Source organism: Micropterus dolomieu, linkage group LG02 (genome assembly GCF_021292245.1).
Source record: "Micropterus dolomieu isolate WLL.071019.BEF.003 ecotype Adirondacks linkage group LG02, ASM2129224v1, whole genome shotgun sequence".
Classification (NCBI taxonomy): Eukaryota; Metazoa; Chordata; class Actinopteri; order Centrarchiformes; family Centrarchidae; genus Micropterus; species Micropterus dolomieu.
Genome location: NC_060151.1, coordinates 5,843,266 through 5,856,929, shown reverse-complemented (window position 1 = coordinate 5,856,929; position 13,664 = coordinate 5,843,266). Strand labels below are relative to the sequence as shown.

At 41.8% G+C, this 13,664-nt stretch overlaps 1 protein-coding gene across 2 annotated transcripts in view; it reads right to left on the bottom strand.

Annotated features, from left to right (window-relative positions):
• Positions 1–11,637, bottom strand: part of LOC123984398 (serine/threonine-protein kinase BRSK1-like) — a 28,294-nt gene extending 16,657 nt beyond the window's left edge. For both annotated transcript variants that reach the window (XM_046071258.1, XM_046071266.1), the window contains exons 1-10: positions 11,545–11,637; positions 11,020–11,114; positions 7,176–7,261; positions 6,722–6,862; positions 6,236–6,352; positions 4,898–4,931; positions 4,733–4,801; positions 3,909–4,055; positions 1,326–1,357; positions 270–434 (exon numbers count right to left, since the gene is read on the bottom strand). In XM_046071258.1, coding sequence (XP_045927214.1) covers positions 270–434; positions 1,326–1,357; positions 3,909–4,055; positions 4,733–4,801; positions 4,898–4,931; positions 6,236–6,352; positions 6,722–6,862; positions 7,176–7,261; positions 11,020–11,114; positions 11,545–11,632 — 974 coding nt within the window. In that variant the 5' untranslated portion in view covers positions 11,633–11,637. The remainder of the gene's footprint in view (positions 1–269; positions 435–1,325; positions 1,358–3,908; positions 4,056–4,732; positions 4,802–4,897; positions 4,932–6,235; positions 6,353–6,721; positions 6,863–7,175; positions 7,262–11,019; positions 11,115–11,544) is intronic.
• Positions 11,638–13,664: the final 2,027 nt, after the last annotated feature.

The window sequence follows — 13,664 nt, the reverse complement described above, 5'->3', positions numbered from 1 at the left end:
GTGACAAATCAATACATAATTAAATAAATAATAAAACAGACAAAGGAGTATTTTAATACTGTCTTGTTAAAGTAAAATCTGTCTGGCACAATATGGTATCCAGGTCATTATACTCTATACCAGGCTGCTGGGCAGGACAGGTTAAAAAAAAAAAAAAAAAAAAAATGATAAAACTGATGTTTGAGTTCTCGTCACGCATAACAGAAGGGCACATTGATGCATCGCCATCTATTCAAAGTGGAAATGTTTGATGGGTTATATTTACTCACTCCTCACTTGTAAGGTCCTGTGTGAGTTTGACCCGGTCTCTGAAGCACCCTAAGGAGTACATGCTTTCCAGGACGTCAGGGTCCAGATCTGTTAAGGACAGGATCCTCTTCACACACACCCTGCGGGGGGGCGGCTGCTCTGGGCAAGGCTCATTACGACCACCCCTGATAGGGAAAAAGTCAGTAGCTGTAGTTAGCATGAGCAGTTACAAACATCTCAAAGTTTACAGCAAGCCGTGACAGACAATGAGATCCAACATTACGCAGGTTTATGTCAACTGAGGGAGTTTTATTATTTTTGCGGTTCAAAAACTGCAGTGGAAAGGTACATAGTGAGACATATTCAGCTTAAACACATAGAGCAAAACATGCTGACGTCAGCGGAGAGCACACTGACTATATAAACACACACAAGCACTTTGAAATTGATGCCGTTAGCTGACAGATGTGCACACAACACATGTTTCCCTTCCAAAACGTAGGGGTGATTGACCTCCCAGAAGGTATGATGTTACTTATTCTTGTATACTTGTTCAATAGCACAACTTATTACCAATAATGCTCCAATGAGCGGGCATCCACGCCTGTTGAATTAATATAAAATGAGTGCAAAGAGTGAGCTTTGCTCGAGACGGCGGTGAGGTTCTGATTTCACAAAGCAGTGCAGGTAGTATTATGGATTAACAAAGGACAAAAATAGAATAATAGAATTATATATTTTTTTTTACCTTTGGTGAAAATGGAAAGGCTAGATTTAAACCACCAATAAAATATTACCACTTATGATCAGAGTTTCTATGAGGAACTTATAAAGCTAACCTATCCTGTGATCTGGTGTTTTGATTGTTCACTTTGAACATAATACCCTGTTAAGGTTGAAATTAACAAGCGGAAATAGAGAATTTGACTCTTGCTTTGAAACTGTAAACACTTTGCTGATAACAGTATAAGTAGCTGGAGCATTTTGAGGCAATTATAAAATATATAAAGGGAGGTCGGGGTGGCTTGGTGGAGAAGTGAAAGGGGAAAAAAAGTAAGATAAATGAATGTACTTACTGGTACCAGGAGTGTTTCTGTATTGCTTCTAGCTGTAATCAACAAAAAATATAAGACAATATTAAATATTGAACATTATATTATAGTATATATAAGTTTCTCTGTGAAAAAAACTATATGTTTCGTTATGGAATTCAGCACTGCCAATAGTGCTAGATTTAGCTGCTGGTTTGCACAGTGTTGGTAAGAATGTAACAATTCAGGAATTAGCCTGTCTAAATGTGTTCCTATGAACTTTCTCTATGAACCATGAACCCTGATTATGTCTAATACTGTTTTTAGCATGGCTCTACGGATGCTCGCTCACTTTGGTCCAGACTGAAATATCTCAACAAATATAGAATAGATTATGATAAAATTTGCTGCAAGCATCCCGCATCCGGATGATATGTAATACTTTACATCTAGCGGTATCAACTGGTAAGAATTTTATTTTGTCCAATACTTTGGTTTACGACTAAATACCTGCAAAACAAATGACATTCTCATAGGCCTCAGCTGTACGGAGTTCTAATTAGCAAATGTTAGCATGCTAACATTCCAATATAAGATGGTGAATATGGTAAACATCACACCTGCTAAATATCACCATGTTAGCGTACTGATGTTAGCATTTAGCTCAAATACAGCGTCACAGAGCATAGCTGTAGACTCGCTTCTATTTGTTTCCACCCAGTGGCAACCTCCGTGCTGAAAAATTTAGACATCACACAAGTCCTTTGAGTGATGGGTGGTTAACTGCAACAACCGGGCTTCATTCGGCCCGCCTGAGCTCCACCAACACTCCACCTCTTTGCCCATTTCTGTATTAGCTGGGAGTTAGGCGAGTGAGGCGCTGCCAAGATGAAGACACCTACATTGAACTTCACAATCTCTCACCTATGGGCAACGTCGTGGAGACTACATCCATGTTTTATACAGCTTCTACTTTCACAACCCTAGAAAAAGTTTCCCTGCAGTTCAGTCCTAAATCCACGATTACATTATATATTCTGTAGAAGTCCCCGCTCTGCATTAGGACTGCATACAGTGGTAGCCATCACATCAGTGCTGCACAGTATCTCTTGGGGTTGGAATAATGGAACAGCTGCAGTTTTGCAAGCATTTAAAAAGTCAAATGTGGGCCTGGTGTGAACACTGTATCTGTACATCTGCAGAGAGGAAACTAGCAAGTAGCTGCATGCAGCGACAGCTTTGCATTTGTTAACTTGCTTATAGAGTCCTGTTTGCAGCACGGATGTTACACTCCAACATTCCTGTTTCCTAAGTGATAAGAATGTGATGAAAAAAGCGCAGAATTGAAGATATGTGGATTCATTTCCTAATGTTCTGCTTGCTAGATACTGATATACTTTTGAACTGGATTGAAATCAGTCTCCTTGCATGGTGTGTGGTTTCCATGGAGGCTGCTAGCAGACAGACAGAGACAGAGAGACACTCTGACCTGGTTTCAGGCTCTATTAATCAACAGCTCATCAGACGAAGCCACAGCTTTGATTAAATCTACTCTGTTGTAGCAGAATGACTAACTGACCAGGCCTTTTCTTTCTCACTGTCTTTACTTAACAGCATCATCTGAGTCAAGCCACATTAGCACAGTTGTCTCCGTCTTTCTGCCTCCTAAGCATGAATTCATTTCCACCCCACATGCCCGCTTTATTCCAGCTTCAATTTAGAACCTGAGAGCAGTGGAATTTCCTCTAGCAGTCCATTCACATTGTTCATTTATTCATTCATATACCCTCTCCCCACAATCACGCTCTGAACTGCCTGTCTCCTTTCAAGCCTTGCTTTCAGGAGGGAAAAGGAAGAGAGGTCCTCATCTCTTTCACCCTCAGTGCCTCCATCCTTTACGGCCACTGATGAAGCCTCTTGACCCATCCATTCCTTTTTAAGTACATATATGCATATACTTCATATATATATATGCCTCTCCTCCTATATACATCTTGGTGTCCATGATAAACTGCAGACTTGCTGTTAAACTGACTCTGCTCCTGCCTTAAAGCAGTACCATTGTCCTTCCCCTCTGCTCTGTTCAATCCACCCTCCTCCTCATCTTCCTTCTCCTGGTCATGTGTCAGGGTCAGTTTCTGTCACATCTTGAAGCCAAGCCTGCAGCAGGGTCTTTTCTGTCCTTCCTCCCTCCGATATGCCTGGTTCATGTTTCATGTGCTGTAGAAACTGATGTGGTGCAATGTGTGAGGCAACAACTGACAGTTTGATAAGCCCCGCCTTCTTTAGTTAGTGTTGCTACTTCCCTTCAAGTTCTCCATTGCAGTTTACGTCCAATCATTATTTTAGGGGTAGCAGACTTTGACACAATGGCCTCCACATTTTGATCGTAGACTCAAAAGGCAAAAATGCAATGTATTCATTCTACTTTATTTGTGGAAACATGTATCTCATCTGGTTCGAAAAACGAGTTCTGATATTTTTGTGCCATGATAGAGAAAAAACATGTATACAACAATACGACAATATATATATCACTACAACATAATTCAAAGTACATTGCCATTAGTTAAGTTAATGTGTCTTTTCTCTCTCCCTGTATAAGCCCCATGGTCCCTCCCTCCTCACCGTGAGTCTCTTGTCAGCGTTGACCTCTATCATTCCTTTAAGCAAAGCTTGGCAGTCAGGAGGTATAAAGTGGGGCATGTGGAATACCCCGCTCTTTACTTTCTCTAGAAGCTGACGCAGGTTATCATGGTCAAAGGGCAGGGCACCCTGGGAAAGGATGGGAGAGGGTGGAGAGAGACAGAAAGAAGATAAAATAGGAAACGAGAGTTAAATACTTTATCCTTCGATTCCCTTCTGGCTCGGCGAGCAATCCTGCTCCAGTGGAGGCACGCTGAACCGTCCACTCATAAACAATGGCTGGTGAACATTATGTCCTGCTTTAAACTTAAGAACTTACACTTATTTGCTTTCTTACCACAAGCAGCTGGTTAGCTTACCTTACCTAGCACAGAGACTGGAAACAGGGGGCAAAGGAAACAAAATTTGCCGAAAAAGCTCACAAATAACACATCATATCTTGTTTGTCTAATCAGTACAATAGCTTAAAGTAATAGCTTAAAGTAAATAGCTTATAGTGTAAAACGACAGTTCACCATTTTATAGGATGTTATTTTTCTCACACAAACACATTGCATGTATATTTAAGGCTTCACAAGGAATCTTTTTCTTCCTGCTTTTTGCTGGCACATTCCTACATTTCTTGGCAGGTTACCATCGCCAACTTTCAGTGTAATGTCAGCAGTCATGTCACCCACATGCTCGTGCATCCTACTACCTTGTTAGTAGAGCCTGAGATGTAAATGAAATTGTGACCAGTCTCCACAATATTGCTCCACTAGTGGTAAAAAACTTCAGAGAAAGAAAATGCAACAGAATCTTCTTACCACAAGAAGAGCAAAGAGGATGACGCCACAACTCCAAACATCTGCCCTGCGACCGTCGTACTTCTCCCCCTGAAAAGCAATGCAAGGACAGGGTAGCATTAGACATGCACACGCACACACACACACACACACACACACACACACGCTGAGAGGGAAGTAACTTACCCTTATGACCTCTGGGCAAGCATAATGTGGGGATCTATAAATAAAGAAAAAAACTATTAAAAGATTTAACCAGATACAAACATACACACAGATAAAGGAAGCACTGAGATCCTGTGTGTATAGAGTGCTGAGTCATGTTTAAAAAACAAAAATATTCCAGTCTCAGTGTACAAAAACACCTGCGGTTTTATCCAGGTGAAAGCTACAATCCCTTACTAATTTTATCTGTTAAATCCACATTCTCCCTGATAGGCAGGTGGTTTAAAAATGTTGGAGCTTTTAATGAACAAAGCCATGGATTATGTAAAAAGAAGCAGACCAGAGCATTGCGTAGGTGTTCCTATTTATTATTTTATTTTATTGTTTACTTGTCAGGGACAATGCAGAAGAGACACACAGTTACAGGTGACTAGTAACTTGTAACAGGTGACTAGTAACTTGTAACTTGAAAGAGGTGACTAGTAACTTGTAAGAGGTGACTAGTAACTTGTAACAGGTGACTAGTAACTTGTAACAGGTGACTAGTAACTTGTAACATGTAACAGGTGACTAGTAACTTGTAACATGTAACAGGTGACTAGTAACTTGTAACAGGTGACTAGTAACTTGTAACTTGTAACTTGTAACAGGTGACTAGTAACTTGTAACAGGTGACTAGTAACTTGTAACAGGTGACTAGTAACTTGTAACTTGTAACTTGTAACAGGTGACTAGTAACTTGTAACAGGTGACTAGTAACTTGTAACTTGTAACAGGTGACTAGTAACTTGTAACAGGTGACTAGTAACTTGTAACTTGTAACAGGTGACTAGTAACTTGTAACAGGTGACTAGTAACTTGTAACAGGTGACTAGTAACTTGTAACAGGTGACTAGTAACTTGTAACTTGTAACAGGTGACTAGTAACTTGTAACAGGTGACTAGTAACTTGTAACAGGTGACTAGTAACTTGAACAAATGTGTTGCATATAGGGTTTCTAGCTGAAGCTAATTTGCAACCCCTGTCCTTGGTTAGGCTACACACATCACCATTACCATGAAAACAGAAACAAACAACAAACAAAAACACACCAATCAGGATAAAAAGAATTCCACACTTGTGTATTTGTGTAAATTTTTACCAATTGCTTAAATCTTACTAACTTTATATATCACCTGAAAGATGAATCTCATTTTTTATTTAAGGCCATTGTGAGATTAAAATGAACACCATCTCACAGCTATCCGTAACTAACGTTTTAGGAACATATATGCCATCGTTGTAGTTCATTTACAATACAGTACAGTAAAGATAATTCAAGATGATATTTAAATGGGTAGATGTAACCCAGCACTCACCCACAACTGGTTTCCAACAGGCTGTCGCCGACTTGTAGTGAGGCCATGCCGAAGTCTGCTATCCTGATGTTGTTCTTCTCATCCAGGAGAAGATTCTCTGGCTTCAGGTCTCTGTGACTGGAACACACACACACACGTTCAATGAAAGTACTTAAGTCTTTTTTTCCAGATGATCAACAGCAAATAAAGTTTTTGTGCTTAACATTGAGGTGTAGGTTAACAATCCCTCAGATAATGACTGGTAATGAATTGCGCTCCAAACTTTGTAGTTAGAATTTATAGCAGGCTGTGTGATCCAATCAGATGATTTTTGTTTTTTTCACTATATCTTTTAGCTCAGGTTAAAGCAAGGGCAAATACAACTCGATGGGGAAACAGACTTCAACACAACACCGGCAAAAACTACTAAAAATTGAGAGACAAAACTGGAGATATGACCAAAAAGAAAGGGGGCAGGGCTCATAAGGTCAAAAGCCTCTCACAGACCATATGGAGTGACTGTGGCAGAAGTCAAGGGCGGAGATGATTTGTCTGAAGAACTTCCTGGCCTCTTTGGGGGTCAGCCTGCCCTTCTTCACCAGGTAGTCGAATAACTCTCCGCCAGACACGTGCTCCAACACCAGGTACCTGAGAGACAGAAGGGCAGAGAGATGTAAACAGCTGTGGAAAGGGAAGGGTAACAAAAACATGTATATAAAAACAAATGCCATTAAAATGCATGCACACAAGTCATGGATGCTTCTTCCACATATAAACATAAACACACACACACACACACACACACACACAACCCTCTATATCTTCCATATCCTATGGTTATTTATCTTGGCTTTGTCTTACAGTTCCTTTCCCTTTCAGATTCAAGGTTGTTTCAGGGGACCAGAAGCAGAGAGGGAAGAAAAGTCAGTTTCTCAGAGGAGGAAGTTAAAGAGATACTCACAGGTATTTGTTATTCTCATAGACATCATGAAGCTTCAGAACGTGAGGGTGCTCTATTAGTTTAAGAATAGCTATTTCTCTTTCCACCTGGATAGAGGGAGTGGGGGTGGGGTGGGGGTAAGAGAGAGGGAGAGAGAAGAGAGAAGGAGAGAGGTTAAAAAGGTGATGCAGATTGAAATGTCAGAAGAAAGAAGAAGGCAAATACGATGGAAAACAGATAGCCAGGGAGGAAGCAATTATAAAGGCAGAGTTAGGTCAACTGTAGAACAGACAGTATTAAATGGTTTTGTAAATTCAGCAAGTTAAGTGCAGACCATGGCCTGTACAGCACGCTACGTACCTCAAAACTATAGCTCCTAACATACTAAGACTTTAAGACTGCACTAATCAATATTTTCACATGAACAGTGAACCAAATAACTATGTGTAATGTAAAAGGTGTCACTCACAGTGACAAACCTACAGACTATTATCACAAACTCTGCAGTTACACCTTAGGTTTGCGAAGAGTTTTAGCGTCTTTCGATTCATTGCTTTGGTTTAACAGACTGCAACTTTACTATTTTGGTGAACTCTCACCGCTCTCCACTTCTTCACCGCTAGTGTCGTTTTCAGATGCAGCAGGCTCTAAAAAAAAGCTCTAAAAACCCACTGTACCAGTGGCGGCTGGCCAATAGAGGGAGCTGCCCTGCCTGGGGAATCTAGCTTCCTGCTCAACCACTAATCTCTTCTGGGGCGATAGAACTATCGCCCAGGCAGTACAGCAGCGCAGCCAATAGCTGACAAGATATACCCATAGCAACATAAATTAAGCTAATCAGCGTCCTCAAATCTGATGCCTGAAGAGCGATAAATTTATCGCACCAAGCAGAGTCAGTTGGTGGGAGAGTAGGGACACTTTCAGCCGCCCACAAATTCAATGAGATCTCTTCTTCAAAATCCATTTGAGAGGAGAAACATGTCAAAGAGCTTGGCCAAGATCAACTTGACATCAAAATCAGTCAACAGGCTAGCGAGAAAGGTACAATGTACTTGCAAGGCTTCTTCTGCAATTGGTACAACAGAAAAGCTTGGGTAGCTGGATGCAATCATGTAAATGCCGTATTTTGCTTCCCATGCTTGCTTTTTAAAATGGCAGCCGGAGCGGATGGATACAACATGGACTGTTACAGGAGTAAATGACACGAAACATTTATCTGAGAAGATTAAGAAACATGAGTGTGCGAGGGCACATATGGACGATACGGTGAAGCTAGCCATGTTAGGCAGGGTTAACATCGCTACACAGCTGAGGAAGGCCAAAGGATTGGGGTGAGGAAACACAATGAAGAGGTGGATAAGAACAGGCATGTTTAACACGTGTTAAATTCTGCCGGGCATTTGAGCTGGCCTTTGAGCCGGCCTTGCACGGAAACAATGAGGCCAAATCCTTTGACAACCCTGCTGTTTTCAGTAGATCTTGTTGCCTCTCTGGACTGTGTGTTGGAGGAGCACCTTAAGACAGCTACCATTTTCAAAGGCACCTCAGACTGTGGAAAACAAACTTTTGGACTGCATGCTGTCAGTTCTTAAAGATTCCATTCTGGAGGGAGTAAAAAATGCAGATTATCTTGCTATTCACCAGTGGTTGGTTACAGAGGTAAGCTGTATAGTTTATAGATCAGAATTTACAGCTCTGAAGTGTTAAGATGTGGTTATTTCCAGTGGTGGACAGAAACTTAAGTAGGCCTACTCTACTGAAATACAAATTAGAGGTATTTGTACTTTACTTGAGTATTTTCTTTTCGTGTCACTTTCTATGTTTATGTTCACTTTTTAATATTGGCATTAAATAATTTCTGACTATTTCACAGAGAGCACTTGTATCCTGCAGTTTGTGTTAAATTGTATTGGGACGTTTACTGAAACTGAGTGGATATAGCACAGACCCATAAATATTTTTCACCAGCTGCCACTACACTGTACACTACCTGTCCAGCACCAAAGAGCATTTAGCAGCTAGACCAACCGATATTTCTCTCAGGAGTTGGTGGAGACCAAAAAATAGCTCAAAGCGTTCACCAGGTAGCACATTATCTCAAATAAATGCTAACGTGGTTCCGTGTTTGCCAGATGTGTAAATAGACAAGTTTTTGCTAACACTAGCACTAAGCTAAGATACTCATCCAAAACATTAACATTTAAACATATTATGTTTAAAGCTTGTGGGCCAGCAGTTATGCTGCCCCAATATGGCCAAAGAAACTATTAATGCCGTTTTAAAGTTATGACAGATAGAGTGATAGAAGACACTATCTATTTCATTGATTAAGCTATGTTAAGCTAGTCAAAGCAAGCACCTCTGTAGTATCTTTCTATGAAGTTATGACAACAACTGTTTTAAAGACTAAACTGCTGCCTTTGTAAAAAAAATAATCTCATATCTTTGAGATTTGTATTAGAGAGACCCACATCTCTTTTAGTTAAACCCTGATGAATTAAAGGTGTGTTTGAACTAAAGACATTTGGCATGGTTTAATTAAAAGACAAAATAATCTAATACTCACATACCCATACTGATTATTTTATTAGTCGCTTTATGTCTGTCTGAATAAGGCAATTTAAATGGGTGTTTTCCAAAAATAAAGTATTTTGAGTATTAAATTCCATTATAGTATTTTCTTGCTGAGCTGCGGTGGAGGGCTAGTCTCATGCTAGCTTTGGCTAAACTTTAGAATGCCTTTCTGTGTAAACTGAGGACTGTGGATTTTGTCCCTCATCTTTAACAATGAGATGTCTTCACACGTAGTATGCACAAGATTACAGTGACCAATAACTGTTTAACCTACATAAGGGCATGTGAGTGTTGTATTAACGTGGACTTGTTTGATATGTAGTCAGAAACGTGCTTAAAGGCTTTGATGAAATTATACCAATGTAAAGCCAGATTTGGTCCATTTGTAGCTATTTACCAAACCCTGAGTAGGCCTACATATTTTTGCATGAGACTCTATGTAATAAAAGATAATAGTCAGGAGCCAGTAGGTGCAACTGTACAATCTAATGCAATTCAATACAACAGCACTGATATAACATCTGTCTTTATGAAGCTCATCATGTTCAGAATGTGTTGACATTTTCATAAATGTGTCAATTCAGCTGGTCATCTCAGCTAGCAGATAGCAGTCCAGCAACGTGGTTACTGGCAGTTTTCACACAGTAGGCAATGGGCAACTTTCCAAACATGACAAACAAACAATACTGTAAAATCCGGATGACTGGGAACCAGTGACAGTTGCATGGGGATGAAGGGTGGCTTTTTGTCTTTAGTGCTCCACAAGTGTCTGATCTTATATAGAACAAGGCCCTCAAGCCTGGATGTTATTCAAAATCTGTGTTATTAAAAGAATGACATAGGCTCTATGCATGTGTACTAAAACAAAAACATCACCACCAGAACGCCATACTTCTCTGTTCCTAAAGGACTCCCTGTGCTACCTGCTGTATTTTAAAAAGAAAGTAAGTAATCAGCCACATTAGAAACGGTAACATGAAAAGACATTTTAATTGTATTTCAGTCCAGTGTGTTTCAGCTGCAGTAGTTTTCATCAGCAGGCTTAATTAGCAGAATGAAATCATCTCTATTGTTCGGCATACAGAAGCAGTGCCCACACACTCGGGCAGCTCCAAGTTACAACACAGACAAAAATAAAGACTTTATTTCTGTTGCTGTTTTTGCAGGTTTGGAGAGTGCAAGCTTACATGGTTTGAGCTTTGAAGCCACCGTAATTACATTCATAGTGACTATACAGATGCAGCTGGTAAATAGACAGACAGATGGATGAGGGAAATCATAAGTACTGTACCTTCATTAGAACTGATTCGGAGAGTTTCTCCCTGTTGACAATCTTTATGGCCACCTTCTGCCCTGTTATACAGTGGACACCCAACTTCACCAGTCCTGAGAGACACACAGAGAGAGGAAGAAAATGTTTGAGTATCAGAAATCATCATGCAGTGTGAAAACAGGAAGGAGGGGATGTCATAAATTATTCAAAATGCTTTACTGACATTGTCACAAACATTGACCAAACTCAGCTCATAAAAAAGACTGATTGGGATATTTATACCACAGGCCTATTTGCCTGCTGTAATGTTTTCTCCAAGAATATTTATTTATTTTTGTTGCTGTAATGAATTGTAGATGACCCTTTAAGAAGGTGGTAACAGAATAAAACCATGTTAGATAAAAAAGACTTACGGATTAAACCGTGACCTCTGGATATCACAGGGGTATGTTAAAGTGATTCTGAATTCTGGAATCAGCTGATGCGCCTTGCAGACGAGCCTATTTGCCTCACAAGACTCGAGGTAATTAAAGAGGTTCCTACCTGTCTGCCCCTTCCCCAGGGTCTTCTCCAGCCTGTAAGGCCCCACATACTGGTTGGACTGGACCAGCGTCAGCTCCTTGCTGCTCATCCTTAGCGAGATGTAATTGTGTTATAAGGCAGATCAAGATAGCGGTCGCTCCTGCTCCGTGCGTAACGCCGTAACGCACATCACAGGCGGCTATACGGCGCTGGAGAGGAGAGCAGAGGAGATGAGAGGAGAGGTACGGAGGACTGGTCGTGATCTAAAGCCGGGCCCTGCAGGCTACTCCCATGCACTTGTTTGTCATGCGGTCAGGTCCGTGCTTGGAGTGAGAACCGGCCCAGTTTCCACTCTATAAGGCCTAGAATAAAGTATTCCCCAGTCTCGGGTTGTGTCTCTTTTATTTCAGCACAGAAAGCAGCATCATTCAGGGGGAAGGTAGAAAAGATCAGAAAGAGGAGGACGTGTGAGGTTTGACCGGTGCCAGGGATGGGAGATGCCAAACCCACCCCCTGCTATAAATAACAGTAGTTTAAAGCTAATTGATCCTATGTAGCTTATGCAGCTGGCCAAAAGTGGAGCAGGAAAGAAAGATCTCTTTCAGACCTGGACAGGAAGGCTACATTTGCCACGGATTGATTTCTGTAGGAGCAGAGTCTCAGATATCCCAAGTCAGAATGCCCTGATTGAATCCATTCTCTGATCGATATCAGGGACCCCCTCCTCGCTACCGCTACGGTCCAAAAATGTTTTCATAATCCTTCCAAGATCATGCATTCCCGTTTCTTCTCGAGCCAGGCCTCGTTTGGTCAGGATCTGTCTCTCTGTGTGCAGATGCGGCGTTGTCCGGATAATAATCTATTATCACAACAGCATCAGCAAGAAGAATGGGTTTTCCAATATCCGGTGCACACTTTGGCTCACCCCTCCCCGGCCCTGCATAAGGGAATAGAGGAAGAGGGGGGAGAGCATACAACACGCAAACAGCCTCGGGCAGACCGGGCCAGACAGGCGAAACGCGCCCTCGGTCGGGACAGCTGCAGCGGAGAGAGGTGCGCTCGGTGTGCCGGAGGAGGATCAACGCTCGGCCCGGTGATTAATCCTATTTCTAGAAACAACAAGCATCCTCAGCTGGCCCGGTGGTAGCCGACTCCCCGTGCTCCCTCTTCCTCCCTCCCTCCCTCCCCTCCTCTCTCTCTCGCTTCCTCTCTGTCTCTCTTTCTCTCTCCCTGGCCGGCTACGCTCATGATATCACCGCATCTCCTCCCTCAGCCGGCGCTAAGCTGTTGCCTCCAGCACAAATGACAACAATTTTTCAACCCCCCCCCAAAAAATTTAAATAATCGCCCTGCAGGAAACAATTTTCCAGGTTGTCAGAAGTTGCCCACATCCACGGGAGTGTCCATCGTTCACGGGATGGCCTCCTTCACTCCGCTGCTACCCGTAATACCCCCGTTTCTCTTTCTCTCCCCCCCCCCTACCTCTCACACTCCTCCTCCTCCCTCTCTCGAGCTGCCTTCTCTTCATCGGTCAGCATCAGCATCCGGGTTCCGTTTCTCCCTCCCCACCCCTCCTCTCTGGCTGTGTGTGTGTCTCTCTCTCTCTCTCTCTCTCTCTCTCTCTCTCTCTCTCTCTCGCCCCCACCCTTTTTTTTTTTTACTACAGCAAAGTTCCACGTTATGTGATTGGCTGCAACAACAGAACAATATCCAAGTAGGCATCAGGAACACTATAATGAAAAGAAATACAATAGATTAATACAAGCCACATGAATAGGAATATCATAGAAACACTCATATGCACATTTCCTGCATGGATAAACGCTGGATGTATCACGGATTCCTGTGGCTCACCAATAAGAAATGATCAAGTATAGGTGATAATAGATGAGTTAATGAATGTTAAATCACAGCTGCATCGTGCCAACCTCGACATGTTGCTGCACGAGCCGCCGGTCTTCATGGGACATTTAGGCAAGGGCGTCTTAGTGTTGAAAAGTAGTGGGGACATAGGGGCTCAGATTAGGGGTGTGAAGAGACACTTAGCTCGCCAGACATCATGATATGCAATATTAGTTACAGGAGAATGAAACGATCCTCAAATTGTGTTTTAAAGATATCCTCAATGCATCTGAGCGGGG